Source organism: Anolis carolinensis, chromosome 1 (assembly GCF_035594765.1).
Source record: "Anolis carolinensis isolate JA03-04 chromosome 1, rAnoCar3.1.pri, whole genome shotgun sequence".
Classification (NCBI taxonomy): Eukaryota; Metazoa; Chordata; class Lepidosauria; order Squamata; family Dactyloidae; genus Anolis; species Anolis carolinensis.
Window position 1 is genome coordinate 284,741,764 of NC_085841.1, and position 22,458 is coordinate 284,764,221.

Genomic DNA, 22,458 nt, shown 5'->3' on the forward strand with positions numbered 1-22,458 from the left:
GAAGTGACCAGTGAGGTGCCTCAGTGTTATGCCTGGGACTGATGTTGTTCAAAATCTTTGTAAATAACTTGGATAATGACATGATTATCAAACATACATATGACACCAAATTGGGAGGAGCAGCTAATTCTCGAGATGACATAATCAGGATTCAAAATGACATTAACTGATGGGTGAGCTAGGCAAAAAATAGCAATATGAATTTCACCAAGAACAAAAATGAAATGTACAAATATAAAATAAGTGATACTTGTTTTGACATCAGTAGTTGTGAAATAGATCTGGAGTCTTAGTATATTGCAAGCTGCACTTGAGTCAAGAGTGAAATGTTGCAGGCAAAAAAGCCAATAAAATTCTAGACATCATCAACAGGAGGTGGCAATTTTTATTGATAGAAATAGTAGTAACAAGCTTTTGCCCTCCAACCCTCCGAAATAACGAGACAAGACAAGTAAGCTTGGGTTTAAAACTGGGCAACTTTATTGATAGTTACCTATTTAACTTTAATTTGGAACTAGGGCCAAAAATCCTTAGCCATCTAAGAATTTGGTAAGGCATAAGCCGATATTAGTGGTCATACCCGACCATCCATTAAGACTGAATTTAGGGCGAAACACCAGGTCCCCAGTCTATCTAAACCTGGATGACCTAAAGGGGAATGTGTTGGAGAGTTTTGCCTCTGAAACAAATGAGGTCAAAGTCTCCCATTCCAAGGCCATAATCGTTCACCCTCGCCGGGGCTGTAAAAACCCTAAGCGAGGATTCACGCCTCTGGCCAACACCAAAACAGAGGTGCCTTGTGGTGCACACCAAAATAAGAGATTCCTCTAAGCATTCCGCTGACCACCTAATTAAATGACCACACCTCCCAATTTACCACTCCACACAGTATAGGGTAGGCAAAAAACCCTCCCAGAACATGGGAGGGAAAAAATTCCTACCCGGCCCATCTAAGCGACCACACTACTGCTATACTGTTAGCGGCGGGCGGGTGGGTCGAAGCTCCAAAAGTGAGTGATCTAAGAGGCGGGCAGCTTCCTAGAAGCCCCGCCCCCCTTCCAGAAGTCTCTCCTTCGTTGGGAGGGGGCAAATCCCCTTCCCTCCCCCAGCTGCGCAGGGGGGGGGGGAAGTTTCTTGCCCTCCAACCCTCCGAAATAACGAGACAAGACAAGTAAGCTTGGGTTTAAAACTGGGCAACTTTATTGATAGTTACCTATTTAACTTTAATTTGGAACTAGGGCCAAAAATCCTTAGCCATCTAAGAATTTGGTAAGGCATAAACCGATATTAGTGGTCATACCCGACCATCCAGTAAGACTGAATTTAGGGCGAAACACCAGGTCCCCAGTCTATCTAAACCTGGATGACCTAAAGGGGAATGTGTTGGAGAGTTTTGCCTCCGAAACAAATGAGGTCAAAGTCTCCCATTCCAAGGCCATAATCGTTCACCCTCGCCGGGGCTGTAAAAACCCTAAGCGAGGATTCATGCCTCTGGCCAACACCAAAACAGAGGTGCCTTGTGGTGCACACCAAAATAAGAGATTCCCCTAAGCATTCTGCCACAGTTCAGGAGCAAATGTCTATTTAGCTCCTGACCCCCACCAAATTCGAAAGAATTTCCCTAATTCCTTTCTGCAGATCCGCTAAGAAAATTTGGTTGCCCAGTTCGGACAGATGGATCCCATCAGTCCGATACATCGTCGAATCATTGAATCTAATGGTGTCATGAGGGACATAGTAACCCATGCCATTTTCCAAAACCTTCTGTAGGGCCCTATTGACCCGTTTCCTTGCTTTGTCCAATTTTTTTCCATCCCCATAGGGCCAACGTGGCCTAGGAATAATTGCTGACCATGCCAATCCGGTATGAGGCCACACCTCCTGGATCTTGTGCATGTCATTTAAAACCTGGAGAAAAAGGGCCCTGCCTTTAAGCAGCCCCAAATCGTTGCCTCCCAAATGCATAACAATAAGGTCAGGTGGAAAACGGACCCCTGACCCAAACAACAAAGGGAGCAAACCCTCCCACCGCAGACCTCTTCTTCCCCTCCATTCAACAAAAGCCAAGGAAGCGAGGCCGAGATGCTGGCCGTAGGGACCTCTGCGCGCCTGTCGCTCTGCCCAGTGCACATAACTGTGCCCGCAAATCAGGACGCATCGTCTACTCGCCAACAGGGTGGGTTCTGAAAAAACAAAAAGCCATATAACTAATCCGATATATGACGCACATACGCACGGTAGGCACCAGATTTCCATCTTCCCAACATCTTAATTTTGTCTATAGAGTAGCCCATAACGGCAGCAGTGGAAGCAGCCCCAATTCTAAAGGAATGAGTACCAAATTTCTGATCTTTGATACCCAACATTCCTAAGGCCTTAGAAGTCAAGGCCCAGAACTGGTATTTTGTCAACGGTGCTCCATCCCGATGACAAAAAAGAAAACCAGCTAACGTTCCTCTGCAGGACACAAAAGATGACAAAGCTGCAACTGGGCATAATTCCAAATCACTACAGCATCCCAATTTGATAATGGAACCCTTCCCTTTTTGATCCGTTTTAGAAGTCCTGATAAACAATTCCAATTTGTCCTGCTGGAGCCGCAGGTCCGAAAATTGCAAGGCCCTTCTAGATTGATCAGCCTTTGAAGAGGCGACCAGCTCACTAATACGAAGAGCCCCAAAGAAAGCGGTGAGAGCCGCTGCCTGCAACAGCAAAGCTTCGTAATGAGATTCACAAATTTTGGGCCAAATTTGCTTTAAGCCTTTAAGAATTTCCGGTGTCAATGGCTGACGGCAGTCACGTGGCCTAACCTGCTCCCGCGACAAACCTTCCAGCCATTTGCGAAGCCTAAAATCGGCTGTAACATCTGGAAAGCCCTGAGCCTTAAGCCAATAAGCCAGGGCAGATAATTTAGCACGAATAGTTTGAGGGGCCAACCCCTTCCTTTCCAGAAAAACACCAAACTGTGCGACGTGCTCATATGGAATCGGTGAAACAGAACTTATGGCATACAACTTTTTAAACTCATGAAACTCCTGCACCGCTCTGACGTAAGATTTTCTGGAAGTCGTGGCCAAAGCCAACTTCATTCCCCGGACTATGGACTGTTCCCAATTTTCCAAAGATGGACCGGCATGTTCTGGGGGTGCAAATCTGCGCTGGGGGCAAGCTGCCTAAAGCGATCCATCTGCATACGGGACAGAGCATCAGCGAGAGAATTATCTGTCCCTGCAATATGAAAAGCTTTAAACAGTATATTATACTTTAGACAGTGGAGTGTAAAAAACCTCAAAGCCTCCATCAGTCTGACTGACTTAGATGTTAAAGAATTGATAACCTGCACCGTAGCCTGGTTATCACACCAAAAATGAACGGTGGAATTTGTCATTTGATCAGCCCACAGCGTGACAGCCACCAAAATTGGAAAAAACTCCAAAAAAGTTAAATCGGACGTTATACCCTTGGTGTGCCACTCCCTGGGCCAAAGCTCGGCACACCAATGCCCATTAAAAAAAATACACCAAAGCCGAGGGCTCCAGAAGCATCAGAAGCTATCTGAAGAGCATCCTTCAACAAAAGATCCTGTCTCCAAAAAGAAATCCCATTATATTGATTTAAAAATTGTAACCAAATGTCCAAATCAGCTTTGATCCCACGTGTAATCCGCACATGATAGTGCGGAAGTCTAACCCCAGAAATAGCATCGCAGAGTCTGCGCAAAAAAGCACGCCCAGGAGCTATAACTCTGCATGCAAAATTTAAATGCCCAATAAGCTCCTGAAACTCCCGCAATGTGGACTTGTTACGGGTAACAAAAGCTCGAATCCTATCTACTAGATTAAAAACTTTCTCCCTAGGTAAACTGGAGGCTTGCTGCACTGTATCAAGCTCAATCCCCAAAAAGGTCAATTTAGTAGCCGGGCCCTCTGTCTTTTCGGGGGCTAAGGGAACCCCTAACTGATCGGCCAGTTCCTGAAAAGAATGCAGAAGAAATTCGCATTCTCCAGAACCAGACATCCCTATAAATAAAAAATCATCCAGGTAGTGCACAACCCCCGATAAACCCGATTTTGATTTAAGGGCCCACTCCAAAAAGGTGCTAAAGGACTCAAAAGCAGCACAGGAAACTGAACAGCCCATGGGAAGAGCCCTGTCCATATAGTACAACCCGTTGAACTGAAAACCCAACAGCTCAAAGTCCAGCGGATGTACAGGCAGTAGCCGGAAAGCAGACTTGATGTCACACTTTGCCAATTCTGCCGCCGGCCCCCTAGATCTAACTTTCCTAACCGCCGAATCACAAGAAGTATAGTGGACTGTACAAAAATCATCAGGAATCGCGTCATTCACTGACCTTCCCCTGGGATAGGAAAGGTGGTGAATGAGTCGAAACTCCCCCGGTGCCTTCTTTGGAACAATCCCTAATGGCGAAACCCTTAACCTAGGAGTGGGAGGAGACCTAAATGGGCCAAGAACCCTACCCTCTGCAACTTCCTTATTGATTTTAGCAAGGACAACGTCCTCCATGCCAATAACAGATTTTAGATTCGGTGCCCTGAAAGGAGCTCTATGTCCCATTGCAGGAATCCTAAAACCCTCAAAAAACCCAGCACGCAGATAACTAGCTGCGCCTAAATTGGGATAACTGGATAACCACAAATCTAACTGAACTAAATTAATTGGGCTGGGCCCCTTTGGAAAACCCACCTGAGCCGAAACCTCTCTTGGGATCGTGGTTACCCTTTCCCCCACCCTTACCAGGTTTTCCCTTACTGCAAAATTTGGAAGAATGTTGCCCTGAACAGATGGCACAAACGTGCTGGAACTTGCAACCCCTTCGGGAACAAACTCCCTGCGAAGAATATTCCCAGCATAGCAAGCGTTGTTGAGATTGCTGTGGTTGCTGATACTGGGAATATGGATGCTGACGAAAGGACTGCCCAGCTCGAGAATTTTGAATTGTGTGCCCACTGTCGGCCTTCTCGCCCGCAATGGGACGTGCCGGAGTTAGAACCTCCAACCACAGCTGATGGTCAATCAAATCCCAGCGCAAAGTTGGAGAGTGAGCCGCACGAAGCCTAAAGCGCTTGTCATACAAGAGCCAAGCGCTACCTGTAAAATTTACATAAGCCGAATTGATAATGTTCATGTACTGAAAAAGAGAATGGGCTCTGGAAGGGTAAGCCTTCACTAGAACCCCTCCGTAAATTAAAAAGCAAGAGAACCAATTGCCCCAATTCTGGTCCACTTTGCGTTTTTTCATAATTTCCTTTCTTTCATCATCTAAATCATCTTTTTCTTTCTTATCAAGTTCCCTGAAATACAGGGTAAAAATGTCGATGTATTCATTCCTTAAAATTTTATCAATTGTCTTTTGAGCCAAATGCGAGCCTAAAGCTGTAGCACTATGGCTATCAGAGGCCGGCAAAGGCCAATCAGCCGTGCCCCAAAAACACAAAGAATTCTCAATAGTAGGTGTTGAATCCAAAGAGGCTACCACCACGCTTGGTGTCTCAACCACCGGAGCCACGATAGCTAATTGCGTGCCGCTGGTTGATGGAACAGGCTCATCAGGTGCTTGGGTTGTGATAAGATCTTGAGAGTCTGCCACTCCCCAAGGGAAGGTGTGTGTGTCCCCTTTACCTAAAGCGGATACGGCACTTCTCATCTCAGCTGCTGCCGCCGAAGCAGATGGAACAGCTTCAGCGGTCACCGGCGTAGATGTAACCAGGCTCGCATCAGTGACAGGCACCGCAGCACTCCTTTCCCCTTCTAAGGCAGAAATACGGGAAAATAAGGACTTAATTAACCCGGTGTTACTGCCCCCACCAGCCTTCTGCACCTCCGCAGCAGCAGCCGCTGCTTTCTCTCTTTCCAGTGCCTCGATCCGGGCGACCAACACTCCCAACAACTGTGCAGAGTCTTCATCCTCGGTTGAAGGACCACTTGGTGGAGGCGGGCGCTTTGCTGGAATCTTCTTCGCAGGACCCTTGCCCTTAGGCCCCCCAACATTCTTCTTTGGTGGCATACTGCAAAATAAGAAGTTCAGTAAGACCACGAAAAGTTAATATTGAGGAAGAAAGTTCAGTAGCAAATAAGTGGGGGGGGGGGAGGGGGTGGCAGAAACTAGAATGAGCCAACTCCCTACCCTATCCAAGCCAAGGGACCCGAAGCGTCTAACATTTCTTAAATCAAAAGCAACTAAGCAATCATTTAATTAAAGCATACAATACCACACACTGATATGCACCTACTATATATACATGATATTAAAATTAATTCAATAAGTTAATACCCCAATTTATATAGAGAATCTCATTAATTTATTGTCCTCAATAGCATATTAAATAAATTACCCCCTGAAAATTAATTAAATATATTAATCAATTAACCCCAACATCAATTCATTAATTAATCAGCCACCATAAATACATATGAATTAATTAATCTCCATACATTATCAATGAATTAACTTGAACCATCTAATCAATTACTAATAATCCATTTGTATTTTTTAAAACCAATCAGTCAATACCATCAATTGTTATAGCATTAAACCAATGCAATGTGAGTATGCCCAAATTAAAAATGGCCACAGCCATTAAAATCCATTAAAAAACGTTCCGTAAAATGGCTGCCATGAAGCACCTAAAATGGCTGCCATTCCCTTAACAAAGATGGCCGACCGATCAACAAAATGGCCACCATTGTTCTATTTAATATGCCAGCTACAAAAATGGCCGCCCGTCCTTTACAGCCTAATTCCCTTAACAAATATGGCCGCCGCAAACACTTGCCCATGCCCACAAGTAAAATGGCTGACCAGCCCTCACTCAACATGGCGCCCGTCCTTTCCAGCCTAATTCCCTTAACAAATATGGCCGCCGCAAACACTTGCCCATGCCCACAAGTAAAATGGCTGACCAGCCCTCACCCAACCTGGCAACCAACATGGCTGCACAAAGAAAAACCGCGGCAAACTATAAGGCAAAAAGAGCGCGAAATTCAAAGAACCGACACTAACAGCTATGGCAATCTGCCCAGCAACAGGGAATTCGCGCCACAAACACAGCCAATCTGCCCAGCAACACCTCTACATAAGACTGGTAATAAAAATGGCGACCCTACCACATAGCTTCCATTCCCAAACGTCAAATCAAAACGCGACCCAAACAACCAATTCATCATTCATACCATCCAAATAAAATTACACAATAAATAAAGCCAACTTAAACATGGAAAAAAGGTACATCATTCCCATATCTCCCAAAAGTAAAGCCCCCGCCTACACCTTCACACTAATAAGGCTCAGGACCATGCAAAGGAAGAAGGGAGGAACGGAGAAGAGGCGCGCGGGCCCCGCACACACCCTCCTCCGCCCAAACCCCTTAGAACTGGGGAAGCAACTTAATTTCCAAACAAATTCTTAACATTACCAGGCACAATGACGTCGAGGGAGAAGCCAAGTAGCAGCCAAGGCCAACCCTGGCTCCCCTGCCTCAGCCTCTCTCCCTTCCTATACAGACCTCAAAGCAGTAGTATAAACAGATGAAAAAAGGGGGGATAAATCTCCCTCGACGTTCTCCTCCTGGACCTCGGCACCAAGGGACAGGAGCTCCCACTCTTGGATCCTCTCACGTCGAAGCTCCAAAAGTGAGTGATCTAAGAGGCGGGCAGCTTCCTAGAAGCCCCGCCCCCCTTCCAGAAGTCTCTCCTTCGTTGGGAGGGGGCAAATCCCCTTCCCTCCCCCAGCTGCGCAGTGGGGGGAAGTTTCATTTTCATGTGAACTCTACAACCACAGAGGCTGAAATAATACATGCATCTGAATCTCAGGGCTGTATGAACTTCTGCCTCCATCAGCTAAAGAAGAAATATTTTCTCACTGTCCACTGGTTCTTATGTTGTGCGAAAGAGGTCACTGTATTTATTTGTGTCTCCTTCTACCTCAGAAGAAAGTCTGGTTCAATCAGTGCGCCTCTTCATATGGACAAACTCTATATATGGCTCTTAGTAGATGTAAAAAGTTGTTGGCATTATTATATTTTGGAAATCAATAAATGAAAGGATTTAATATATATGAAAATGCGCCCCACAGATATACACAATCTTTAGCAATACTTATAATTTACAGTTTCTCTCACCTGAACAATTTGCCTGATGGAATTTGAAACACAATAGATTGAAACACTATTTCAGTCATCTAGACTACAAAACTGATGTTCGTTAATGTTTTGTCACTCAGGAATAAAGCTTGAAGTTTTCTTTTTGAAATAATTTTAGAACAGTGACCAAAAATAAAATACAATAAACCCTTTATGTTCATATTCAGTGATAAACCTCAGTCTTTTAGTTCTTTAGCGGTTTACCTGGATTGCACAAGCCTACTGCCTTCACATAAGTCAGGCTTTATTAGTGTTCAAATCTTTGGGTGCTAGGAGGACATCAAACTAGAGGAGTGTTTCCTTGCTCACTTACTTGGGTTGAAGGGAAAAGGAAATAGGATGCAGGAAAATAGAGGAGGGAGGGTAGGTGGTGCATAGGTTTTTAGGGTGGACAGAGGGAGTGGGACAGGAAGAGAATGTGGTTCTGGCCCAGCTTACTTGTCCAAATGTGCCTCCCACTATGACCCATCACATAATTTAAGATCCTCGGGGAGGTCCTGCTTTCGGTCCCACCAGGCTCACAGGTGCGGCTGGTGGGGACGAGAGACAGGGCCTTTTCAGTAGCGGCCCCCTGCCTATGGAACACTTTCACAAGTGAAATCTCCCTCTCTCCTTTTCTTCCAAAAAAGAGTTAAGACTTGGCTATGTGACCAGGCTTTCAAACAATAATGGCAGCACCATCTGTAACATCTGGTTTGTACTTGAAATGCACCTAAATGTACATTTATATGTGTTTTATGAATGTTTTAAATGTAATTTAATTTTAAACTGAATTTGAATGTTACTATGATTGTTGATTGTTATATATGTGTTTTATACAGTAAGCTTCCTTGAGTCTCCTGTTGGGTGAGAAGGGCGGGGTAGAAATACTGTAATAAATAAATAAATAAATAAATAAATAAATAAATAAAATGACTGTTTGATGTTTATGAGCTCTACGCCCCTCTACCTTAGGGAGAAAAAGACATCAGAAAAAAACACGAATCATTTCTATTATTGTGTATTACACTCATCAATGCACTCTCCATTTTTTTCCCAGGTTATATGTCCTAGAATGTCCTCTTCATTCCTGCTAAGATTTTGATGGATCATGCTGAACAGCTGTGATTATTATGGTATGGAATGCTTACACATTTGATATTCAGATGCCAGTCTACCAAATGTGAACTATCTTAAGCATAACATCGATGCTGCTCCTTTGATCAAAGTGTCATTATATTCTACTTTGATCATGCCTCACATGGAATATTGTGTCTGGTTCTGGGTGCCACAATTCTAAAAGGATATTTACAAGCTGAAATATGTCTATAAGAAGGCAACCAAATTGGTAAAGGACTAGGAAACCATGCCCTCTGAGTTGCAGCTTAGGGATCTAGGTACTTTTAGACTAGTGAAGAGAATGGTAAGAGGGGGCATGTTTAAATCACTGAAATGATTTACACATTGAAGATGGAACAAGACTGTTTTCTGCTGTTCCAGAGACTATAACACAGAACTTCCTAATGATAAGAGCTGTTTGACAGTAGATTACACTGCCTCCCAGTGCGATAGTCACCTTCTCTGAAGGCATTTTAATAGAGGCTTTGATTCCATATTTTCGCATGGCAGTGGGTTCAACTGGATGACTCATATGGTCTCTTCCAACTCTGTTATTCTATTATCTTAGAAAAACCGTGAGTTCCCTTTAAATTTTAAAGGCAAGATTTCTTAGAGATGTATCAGCTGTTATAATTGCTAACATATCTCTGATATACCCAGGAGGTAAAAATAGTATTTCAAATGTTCTGGATGCCATTTATAGATTTTTAACATCACACAAAATTCCCTATTCCATTAGACATTGGGATTATTTCATTGTGAGCTTGTCAACCAGTATTTACCAACCAACAAAGAACCATGGTGCTTTCATACAGCACATTTAATTATGTCTAGTAAAATGAAAAGCTGTCAGCGTTCTGAAGGAGATATGAATTGTTCTGTGTGTGTTTTTCTTAATTTGCTATTTACCATAGAAATTATAGTATCACTCACAACACAAACAACATGTATACAATGGGTAAGAATCACTTTGTACTCTGAATTGTTTGCTCATTTCCATTTACAAAACAAGCACTGCTCCTTGTTGTTGGCACACACATGCCCATGTGACATCAAGGAAAAGAAATGCTTACAATAATAATTTCTTTCCCTACATTCTGTAGATTATAATAGTGCAAGACAGAACTGGATCTATATTTCCTCTTAAGGAAGAAAAATGTAATGGTTGAGACCAAGAGGGTATATGTACTCCAGTTATAGGACTCTGATTCCTGTGGAATCCTGAAGCTTGCAATTTGGTAGGAATCCATTTCCAGATCATTGTTAATGTTGTAGTTCAGGGAATTGACTATGGCTGACTAGGAAAGAATCTCAATTATCTCACCAAAGTACATATTACTTGCTTCCATATGATGGATTCAAGGCATTTAAGGTATCATTGGGAATATAACCCATTTCTTGCTTAGTTCAATTAATCAGCTAGGAGGCAGGGAAAAGAAGCTGATCAGGTGCTGGTGTGGGACAATAACCCAATTGTAATACTGGTGGGAGAAGAGATTTAGTTTCCTTCTTCCCCAGTAATCAAATATGCTGTTGGCTGTTGCCTGCCTTCTGCTTTTGAATTGACCTGCTTGTGAGATACTTTGCTGTCTCTTACATTCTATAAATAGATGATGTTACTCAAAATAGCATCCTTCATTTGTGTATTTTTCATGGATACCCTATGACTGATGTCTTCTATGGTTTCAAGGCAGATATCCTGTGTGGCCTTTAAATATTGTTTAACATTTTAAATGTTACACTATTATTCACTGCATGAATGTGCTAAAACTACATCTGCAGAGCAAGCAAAGTAGTGCTTCATAGGCAATGTTTATTTTAGTTTTGAGACAAACTGCCAAGAAAAACAGTGCTATGTGGGAGGATTTTTTTTTCTGTGTCAGGAGCAAATAGGGAACCTGCATGTCGCTTCTGGTGTGAGAGAATTGGTCATCTGGAAAGACTTTGCCCAGGGGATGCCTGGATGTTTTGATGTTTTACCATCCTGTGGGAAGCTTATCTCATGTCTCTGCATGGAAAGCTAGAGCTGACAGACAGGAGCTCAACCTACTCCCCGGATTCGAACCACCAAACTTTCAGCAGTTCAGGAGGATATATGAAAATGTTAATTCTCACAAATTAAATTACAAAGACTATCAAAAGATAAAAGTTTCTTGTCATCAAAAGTTTTACAATAATTTAAATCCTAGATGATCAGTCAAATCCAGACTACAAGTATTCAATTAGAAAAAAGCAAAAATGAAAAATGCATATAGAAAATTTAAGTGAAAAATCATTGAATCATAAAAATGGAACTACTGTCTGGTTTAATCCCCTCCTCAATGCAGAATCTCCACCATATAGCATTTCCACTGGGTAGTTACTTTGCCTCTTTTTGAAAAGCTACAGAGAAAGAGACACCAACCAGAGAAGAAAATATCCAGCATAGGGGACCCCATCACCCCTCTAGGCAGTTTATTTCATTGCCAAACCACTTTCACTATTAAGAATTTCCTCATCATGTTCCATCAAAATATACCCCCATCTCCACAATGTAAAACCATTAGACCTGGTTCTGCCCATTCCCTGGTCTTTGTGGCACTCCCTGGGATATTTGAAAAGCACGATCACATTACTCCTCACTCAGAAAGTGTATCATCAGGCTTAGGAAACACCCAAGGTTTAGAAATTGAATCAAGCCCCAGACTACCAGTCAAATCACTCAAATGTGAGCTAGGAATGAAATATAATAGTGTGAAGTACACACTGATTTGGTTAGGACATAATGTTAAACTATGTTGATCTTCAGAGAAATGTATTTTATTTATTTTGAAACTACTCCAAGAAGCAAAGGTCATGCATGAAATACAAATTACAACATTCCATATCAAATAGCACAAAACTAATAATTAAAACTATTTGGCTAAAAACAAGATCAAACAAACAGCTGCACATATCAAAAGTAAAGCCAGCAGCAAGCTTCTTTAAAAAGTGAAGTTGGTGGTGAAGTGTGTTAAACTGCTGAGCTGTTGAACTTGCGGACCAAAAGGTGCCAGGTTCAAATCCTGGGAGCGGAATGAGCGCCCGCTGTTAGCCCCAGCTCCTGCCAACCTAGCAGTTCGAAAACATGCAAATGTGAGTAGATCAATAGGTACCGCTCCAGCGGGAAGGTAACGGCGCTCCATGCAGTCATGCCGGCCACATGACCTTGGAGGTGTCTACGGACAATGTCGGCTCTTCGGCTTAGAAATGGAGATGAGCACCAACCCCCAGAGTCAGACATGACTGGATTTAACGTCAGGGGAAACCTTTACCTTTACCTAAAAGCAAAAACCAATATTCTTTGAAAATAAGTCTTTTGCCTGGCATCAGATAGAGTATAATTTAAGTAGAGCTATTTCCTTCATCTTCTTTGGCATGGCTACCTGGAAAAAGGTCTAAAAGTCTGTACTAACAGCTAATAAGTGCAGTGGGTCTGTAGAAGTGTGTATATAATTCTAGAATCTGAGAACTTAAAGATGATAGTGCACACGCTAGTAACCTAAAGGCTGGAATTCTGCAATGCACTGTACTTTGGGTTACCTCTATATCAAGTTCAGAAACTCCAATGAGTTCAAAACATGGCAGCCAGATTGGTTACAGCAACATCCAGGAGTGGGCATGTTACATCCATATTAAACTTACTCTACTGGTTGCCAATTAGTTTCTGGGCAAAGTACGAAGTGTTGGTTTTAATCTTTAAAGTCTACATGATTTGGTTCCAGGTTACCTACAGGGTTGCCTTCTCCCACACAACCTGCTCCTTAGGATACTGAGGTCCTCAGGGGGACTGCTACTCCAGCAAGAACCCAACTGGTGACCATCACCCAGAGGACCTTTTCATTGGCTGCCCCATGACTGTAGAATGACCTGCTGGAAGGGCTCCAACAGCTAAACAAGCTTCCAGCATATCTACCCAATCAAATTTGAATCATGAGTTTTTGAATTACATTATATTGCTGCTATATGTTGATTTTTGTATCCAGTGTTTGGTGCATGTTTTATAATGGTGCGTTTTATCTATGTATTTTGTTGTATGTATTTTATGTTTATTTGTTTTGACTTTGTTGTACCCTCACCTCAAACTGTTAGGAGAAATAGTTAATAAATAAAATTTATTATTATTATTATTATTATTATTATTATTATTATTATTATTATTACTGTAATATTACATTAGAGAATTGCTTAGACTATCTGGTGACATGTTTTAATAATAGTGTTGTTTAATACTGTTTTAATATTTGTATATTTGTATTGAAACACTTCAAGTTTTGAGCTGCTTTGAGTCTCCATATGGAGAAAAAAGCAAGATATAATGTCCCTTATACAAATCCCCCAACACCAGCTGTCTTTTTAGATGACTCATACATACACACATAAAAATAATGCATCAGTCCTCTCTGAAAATGTACCATGATCCCCTACACTAATGCATGTGTACGAAGGCCAGTTTTCTTGAAGAGGTACATAAATCTGACAATTTCTTGAAATATTTTATCTTACAATTTCATTTTTTAAAACAGGCTTTTCTTTGGGTCAAATTTATAAATTAATTGGCAATTTTGGAAAGGTTCCATCACAAAATTTAACCAAACAAAACTGTTGCTAATCTTTGACTCGTCTATTTAGAACTGGCTGTTTATATCGCACATGGGCTATGTGCCTGAGTTTGCTGTGGAATCAGGAAACTGTGGATAATAGCAAACTCTATGGAAATGAATGACTTTCAAAGAAGTTACTACAGAGTCATGTTGGAGGAGCTAGAAAATTACAAGAGAGATAGCCTCTCCAGGAATTTGCTAGGTCCTCCAGGGGTACTCTGTACCACTACTGTGAGTACAGGAGTTCTGCTGTAATCTTAGGAAATAATAATAATAATAATATCACTGCCTACAGTGCAGCAGTGATAGTAACAGAAGAGCTTGGGCTCCTACAACCAAGGCAGCCTCCAAAGAAAATCGACTGGAAAACCAAAGTGGAAGGTCAGGCTAGAGTTGAAAATCAAGAAACTAAGATCAGATGCAAGTAACCTGAAAAATATGAAAGAGAAGAAACTGAAGAATGACAATACCTGATCAGAAAGTACTGGCTGAACACCAGAAAAATTGAAGAAGCTTTGGAAATCGTGAAAGAACAAATTACAGCAACAGCCAGAAAAATTGAAAGATATGAAGCCAGAATCATACAGTACAGACAAAATCAACTGTTTCAATCAGACCAAAGATGGTTCTACCAGAATCTGACCAAACAACACACAGTAACCATAAAGCCAGAGAAAACTGCAACAATGAATTTCTGGAAAGAGCTTTGGGAAAATAATAAGAACTGCAACAAAAACACTGGGTGAATAAAGGAGTTTGAAGGAAAATTCTCACAGAACAAAATGGAACAGATGGAAATAACAATTGAAATGATCAGCAAACGAGAGAAAAAGTCAAGAACTGGACATCGCCTGGTAGTGATCAACTTCATGGATTTTGGCTCAAACATCTGATTAGTTTACATGGAAAAATGGCCCAACAATTCAATGAGATGCTGCAGAAAGGAAGTATCAGTGAATGGCTAACAACTGGAAGGACATACCTGATACAAAAGGATCCAGCAAAAGGAGCAGCACCAGGAAACTACAGACCAATAACGTGTCTGCCCACTATGTTTAAACTACTGACTGGCATCATAGCTGACAGAATTCAAGACTATCTTGAAGAAAAAAACATCTTGCTAGATGAACAGAAAGGCAACAAACGGAAAAGCAGAGGCACAAAAGACCAGTTATTAATTGATAAAATGATTTTGGAGAACTGTAAAAGCCGAAAAGCTAATCTTCACATGATGTGGCTTGACTACAAAAAGGCCTTTGACTCACTCCCACACGGCTGGATCATCAAGAGCCTGGACGCCATCGGGATTAGTAAAAACATTGGCACCTTCATTGAAAACATGATGGAGCACTGGAAAACTGAAGTGTTTGTTGGAAATGAAAGCTATGGACTTGTCAACATCAAAAAAGTAATTTTCCAAGGAGACTCATTGTCCCCTCTGCTTTTCATTATTGCCATGATCCCTCTGTCAACAATATTACAAAAAACAAATCTCGGCTATCAAACATCTAAGAATTCTCACAAAATTTCGCATCTGATGTACATGGATGACCTGAAGCTGTATGGAAAAACGGAAACTGAAATCCAGTCTCTGACTAACACTGTCCGAATTTTTAGCACTGATATCAGCTTGGCTTGGACAAATGTTCGACAGTGGTATTGCAGAAGGGAAAAATCATTGAAAGTGTAGGCATAAATATGCCTAATGGCCAAACAATAAAGTGCCACCAGCCAGAGGCCTATAAATATTTGGGCATATTACAGCTGACAACATCAAGCATGAACATGTGAAGACTATGGTCAGCAAAGAATACGCACAAAGGGTCAGAAAAATTCTCAAAAGCAAGCTCAATGGAGGCAACACCATCAACGCCATAAACACCTGGGCCATACCTGTCATAAGATATACTGCTGGCATCATAAACTGGACACAGGCGGAACTGGACAATTTGGACAGAAAAACAAGAAAACTCATGACCATTCATCATTCACTGCACCCTCGCAGTGATATTGACCGGCTATATCTGCCTAGAAGATCAGGGAGCAGAGGACTCTTACAAGTAAAACAAGCAGTCAAAGAAGAGGAACATGCCCTGGCAGAATATGTAAAGCAAAGTGAAGAACTTGCTTTGATTGAAGTCAAAAATCAGAAACTCCTCAAAGCACAGCAGACAAAAAACCAGTACAAGAAAACCGCACTACAAACTAGAGCTGACAGCTGGCACAACAAAATATTGCATGGAAAGTTCCTTGACAAAATTGAAGGAAAAGCTGATAAGGAGAAGACCTGGCTATGGCTCTCGAATGGGACCCTGAAGAAGGAGACAGAAGGCCTGATCCTTGCAGCCCAGGAGCAAGCCATCAGAACAAAGGCAATTAAAGCCAAGATCAAAAAATCAGCTGATGATCCAAAATGCAGACTGTGCAAGGAAACTGACAAAACCATTTATCATATCCTCAGCTGCTGTAAGAAAATCGCACAGACAGACTACAAACAGAGGCACAACTATGTGGCCCAAATGATTCATTGGAACTTATGCCTCCCAGCAGCAAAGAACTGGTGGGATCACAAACCTGCAAAAATATTGGAAAATGAGCACGCAAAGATACTGTGGGACTTCCGAATCCAGACTGACAAAGTTCTGGAACACAACACACCAGACATCACAGTTGTGGAAAAGAAAAAGGTTTGGATCATTGATGTCGCCATCCCAGATGACAGTCGCATTGACGAAAAACAACAGGAAAAACTCAGCCGCTATCAGGACCTCAAGATTGAACTTCAAAGACTCTGGCAGAAACCAGTGCAGGTGGTCCTGGTGGTGATCGGCACATTGGGTGTCGTGTCAAAAGATCTCAGCCGGCATTTGGAAACAGTAGACATTGACAAAATCACGATCTGCCAACTGCAAAAGGCCACCCTACTGGCATCTGCACGCATCATCCAAAAATACATCACACAGTCCTAGACACTTGGGAAGTGTTCGACTTGTGATGTCTATCTTGTTTGCTGTGTCATAATAAAATAATAATAATAATAATAATAATAATAATAATAATAATAATAATGTTTTTTCTTGCCTGCTTCTCCTTACGGCTCGAGGCGGGTTACAATATTGTTAAAACATACATTCACCTAAAAACATTATTTAAAATAAACACATATTAAAACATACTTCCACAAAATACGTATTAAAATATAGAGATTAAACTCAAGATGCAAGTTTGAAATTCATCATTAAAACTGTATGGGTAGGCTTGCCAGAAGAACTAGGTCTTCACTCGTGTTTTTAATTCCGACAGCTCATCTACTGTATCTGTCAGAGTTTTTCTGGCAGTTTGTTCCACAGACTTGGGTCATTCCACAGTCTTGTTGCACCACTGTGTGTTATACTCTTTCAGCATTAAAATACTCTTCATGTGGTTATAATGGGCTATTCTGTGGTAGCCATGAATCATGTATAGATACTACATTGATCAATATGTATGTACATGCACTATGTACATAGTTTAATAATATCTAAAGGGTTATCTACATAAACATTGCTGCTTTGGACCATCTGTGGGTTCAAGGGAATTTTTTACATCAACCTGGACTGCAGCAGTGTCCAGGTGGATTCCAGACTGTACAGTCAAGCTGAACCTGCTTCTGCCCTGATGGATGGTCACCCTTACTTGGATTATCATTGATGAAAACTGCCATAGAGCTCTGGAGAGTTACCAGGTGCCCATATGACCAAGGAGAAGGAGGAGAAACCACCTCCTTTCTTTTCCCTGTTGTCAGCAAATGCACCTGTTAGTAGCCGGGATGGCAACACCTGGCCATGTGGTTAGAATTCAAGCAGGTCCAGCTGCCCACACTATTCTGGAGTGTGGGACTGCTCTTGAGTTTTTCCAGAACTCTGGAGCATTCCCTAACTTCTCCTTGGACCTTGTCACGTGACCCCTGGGGCCATGCCATTTTGCCAGCAGTTGCCAGCAAAAGGGAAGATGTGTGGGAGTATTTGTGGCACCCCACATGCCCTCCCTCATTCCCCCATCCTATGGTGGGGATGGGTCAAGGCACATTGATGCCCTGTCCCCATCAAATGCGATAAAGGGCAGCAATCCACATTGCCCCATCACCCTTTCCCCTCATCATATGGGGAAAAGGAGAGGAAAATGCAAGTAGCTCCATTGGAGCTACTTGAAAACACTTTCCTCTCCATCTTGTGATGCTTCTCCTTCACTTTTGGAAGGAATGTGGGTGGGGCCAAATCAGCATCATCTGGTGATGCTCAGCAGGTCTTGTCAAAAAGGGCACAATAAAGGGCACAAAAAGTCCCATGTGAAGAGGTCTCTAATGTAATGTAAAACCAAATCAACCAGTTTTACCCCCACCTTACCAACCTTACCAACCTGATAAACTCTACAAGTTAGCTGGCATTGCCCCTCCCGATGTGCGACGGGAAGTTGCTGCTAACGGTGAGAGAAAAAAGGTCGAACATTGTGAAAGCCACCTAATGCATGGCTATCACCCTCCTCCCACCAGATTCAAATCAAGGAAGGGCTTCATGAGAACCACCCCTCCTCTTGATGTTCCTCCAGCAGCAGCAAGGGTGTCTCTCTGGGCAGCTAAACCTGGCAATTCTAACTGGATGCCCCCCCAAGAGGGTCTCCCTCCAGGGGCAAACCAGGAATGGGCAACTTGGAAGTCCCTGAACAGACTCAGAAGTGGAGTGGGCAGATCAAAAGACAACTTGGCAAGGTGGCACTACCTGGAGGAATCCTTCACCTTGTGTGACTGTGGAGCTGAACAAACAACTCAGCATATGTATGCTTGCCCACAATGCCCTGCCTCATGTACGGAGGAGGAGTTGTTTAAAGCTACAGACAATGCGGTTGCTGTTGCCCGCTTTTAGTCCAAAACTATTTAGTTGCTTGTGATTTCTTTTCTTTTTTTATTTTATTTCCATTATTTGAAATGTATTTGCTGTACCAATGCTTTTGACACGAAATAAAATAAAATATACCAACCAGAAATCATCTGGTTGTCTAGGAATGACTTCTGGTTGAAACTTGGATACAGAACCAATGTAGATAATCCCTAAGATTGTAGGGATGTATTTTTGAGTGACTTTAAAGTTTGCAGGACTTTGCAGGACATCCAAGATATAATTACCTCATTGTTGATTAACTATTAGTGAACGAAATATATAAGGATATTAAGATTTCCCAGGGTAAACTATCTGGCTGTTAGTTGCAGACAGATTTGAAACGTTAGCATTCTGGATGAATAGAAAGCAATTTGTTAGCAATAGCAGGTTCTATCTGTAGTCATTACCTTGCTGGGAAACATTCTGAAAATTAAATGAATAGCTCTGGATTTTTCTAGAATGATGAAAGTTTCATCATTCCAATGCTCAAGTCTCTCTTCTTATTTTCACAGTTATCATTCCTGCTTTGCCATTGTGTGATTTCTGCCTCTTTATAACAATTCAGTCCATTGAACTGCAAAAGCTGCCTCTGCCTCCCTTCTCTAAAAAGCAGCCAACCAAAATCACATCTGTAGATCTTTTTTCCTTCATTAAATGGTATGCACAAGTGTGAGGGTTAGGCTTTTCGTTACTAATGATACTGTCTGTGCAGAAAGAAAGACAGCAGGAAGAGAAATATTTTTGACCCATGTGTCTTTATGACTGTGAATTACTATTTGCTTGCAGGTGTTGTGTCTTCTTCTGAGCTAGTCTTGGTTGGAAGCACACTTTTGTAAAGCGGTCACATTTTCTGCATGCCTTACAACAGTTCCTCACTGCAGGACATCTTTTGTATCTATATCTGTTTTCTTCACTGCAGGCACTTCTCTAGGCAAGCTTTTGATTCAGAAATGAGTGTTGGTTGCATACAATTAGATGTCAGATTTTTTTTGTTCTGTGAAAGCTTGCGGGAGAGGCTTCTACCAGAAGTTACTTTTGCAATTTTGTTTTCTATGCTCTGCACAGATTTCAGCAGCAAGTTTCAGAAATTTGTTTGCCTCAAATCACTGTCTACAAGTCATTTCTCTCTTTTGCCATCTCTTGAGTTTGAATGCTATCTGATCCCTAATTAATGATTCAGTGAATGTTTCAGAACTCACAGATTGACTCATTAATTTAAGATCACTAAGGAATTATTCTATTGATTTCTCTTCTTCCTGCACCTTGCAGCAAAACTTGTATCTTTGGTAAGTCTCATTGCTCTTGGGTATGAATTACTTAAATTTATTTAGAACTTTTTCAAAACTTGCCCGATATTTTTGCATTGCATAACTTCTGTATACAAAAAATGACAAACTTTGAGGATCTTCTTTTTAATACATACAGTCCAATGGCTTGCATTTTGTGAAAAACTTACTTAATTTGGAATCTTCCAAATTACATTTTGCTTCAGCTTCCCTAGCACTTGAGCTACTATATTTTATTGCATAATAGTCACCACCACATATTAGTCATATCCCCATTTCTAGCACACCAAAATTGGTAAAATGATTTCATCTCATAATCATCGCACTGCCCACGCATGTGACTGCCCCTTAGAGCTATGGGGCTTCCCAGCTCAGGAAGCCCCATAACTTTGAGGGGCAGGCACATGGGCAGGTGAAGGTTCACTCACTCATGGACAAGTGAGACCAATAGGGCTTCCTTGGCTGGCAGCCAAAGGAGGCCCTGCAACTCTTGCTCACCCATGCACACCAGTGGGAAAGATCTACAGCGCCTCACTTGGCTGGCTATCTAAGGAGACTCCATAGCTTTTGCTTGCCTGTGGGCACCTTCCCTTTTTTAAATGGGAAAAAAGGGAGGGAAGTGCAACTATTATGCAGTGAAATACAATATTCCATTTCAGAGGTATTGTATCCATTAATTTTCATCAATGTCCTTCTATAATATTTCTCCCCTCATTTTCTGTATCATATACACTGTCCCCTCACTTTTCATGTGGTTGGGTTTCAGGCCTACCTGTGAAAAGTGGAAAATTGCGATATAGTGGCACTATATTTATTTCTGTTAGCTCCAGCTCCTGCCAACCTAGCATGTATTTTTATATTCTGATTTTTCTTTTATTGTTGTATTTATGTTCATTATAGTGTAGCCCCTGAAAAAGGCCAATCAATATAAGAGCTGAAACATGTGCTTTTCATAAAATAAGATAATCAAAAACTTTCTTAAAGAAAAAGATCCAACCATTAAGCACACGAAGCCCTATTTCTTCTTTTACCTATGTATCCTATAATTGCTTGCCAGTACTGATCACCTTTCACAGGGAAAAATTAATATTCAGCAGCTAGGGATTATAAAGATAACAGAGCTCATTGATAAAAAAAAAAAGGTAAAGTATTATAGAGATTAAGTGATATTAAAAACAATTAGTGCTATTTTTTCTATTCTGTGTCTCATCAAAGAAGTTTTACAGACAAAGTATGGTATAAAGAGCCATTTTTGACCAATTTATTTAATTATTTAACTGCTGCAGCCTGCAGAAAAGAAGGGGTCAAATCCAACTGATGGGTATGGTCAAGGCTAGGTGTTGTGACTGCGCCTTCGGGGATTATGGTTGATGGTGATGGAATTCGAAGAGGAAGAAAAAACCCTCGTGATGAGGGTTCACTGGAGGAGTTGCGCAGGAAGCGACTTAGAGAGCTATATGGGGGATCTTCTGAGGAAGATTCAGAAGGGGAGATGGATGCTGAGGAACAGGTGGTGGCTGGGGAAGCAGGCACTGAATGGGCACAGCCACCGGAGATGTCTGGGGATTTGGGGCTTATGGATACTTCTGAACCTGGGGTTTCTGCAGGAGCTGATCCCAATTGGGATGCTTGGAGAAGGGAGGATGGTTCTTTAAGTGTTCATGGGGCTAAGTGTGGGCAGGATGATTGGGACTCCGACGAATTGGTAGGTACTCCAGATTCACGAGCTCTAGCTGTGTGGAGTTCAGACTCTGAGTAGATTTGGGACACCTGGTGTTTGGGTGTGAGTGTTTGGTCACCCAGGAGGAAGGGGAATAAAATGGGAATGTTTGGCCACTGCACTTTGCGTGTGGCAAGGTGTTGCTGAGGCGCCATTGGGATCTCTGTGTTTCCATGAAGACTGAACTTGGACTATGATTTGAATCTGCTGATATCATCTAGCTTGGCTCTCGCTGTGTCTTATCGTGGACCTGTTTTGGATGACTGCACCCTCTTTGGACTTTGGATTGAATTTGACCTGGCTTCTGTCTACACCCTCTGACTGACGGCTACTCCCGGCTTCTGACTATTGGTTTGTCTTTCGGAATTTCTGCTGCCTCCCGACCTGACCTTGGATTCTTCTGACGACGGCTATTCATCATCCCTTTGAGGCTCTCGGCTTATCTGCACCGTGGAAGCAGCTTTACTGCTTTTCTAGTTTGTTTATTTTCCAGCAATTAACTCTATTTGTTTCCCAAAGCTGAATTGAAGCGTTATTTAGTTTTTTATTGAATGCCAGCATGGGAAATTAGCGTGGCTCGTTTTTGAGTTATTATTGTTCAATCTACTCTCGAAACACTGAAAAGTGAAGTGTTTCAAGGATATTTCCTGTGTT

General features: G+C 41.9%; 1 protein-coding gene across 1 annotated transcript; it reads right to left on the reverse strand.

Annotated features, from left to right (window-relative positions):
* Positions 1-457: 457 nt before the first annotated feature.
* On the reverse strand, positions 458-7,761 carry LOC134295412 (uncharacterized). The gene is made up of 2 exons (XM_062967779.1): positions 5,644-7,761; positions 458-2,183 (listed from the first exon to the last, which is right to left on the reverse strand). Exons 1-2 carry the CDS (start codon positions 6,026-6,028, stop codon positions 1,585-1,587), a joined length of 984 nt encoding a protein of 327 aa, XP_062823849.1. The 5' UTR covers positions 6,029-7,761; the 3' UTR covers positions 458-1,584.
* Positions 7,762-22,458: the final 14,697 nt, after the last annotated feature.

Coding starts and splice junctions, on each gene's coding strand:
- LOC134295412 (XM_062967779.1), bottom strand. CDS start 6,028: ATGCCACCAAAGAAGAATGTTGGGGGGCCTAAGGGCAAGGGTCCTGCG. Junction 2,184..5,643: donor AAGTGCCGTATCCGCTTTAG/GTAAAGGGGACA, acceptor TTGTTTTTTCAG/AACCCACCCTGTTGGCGAGT.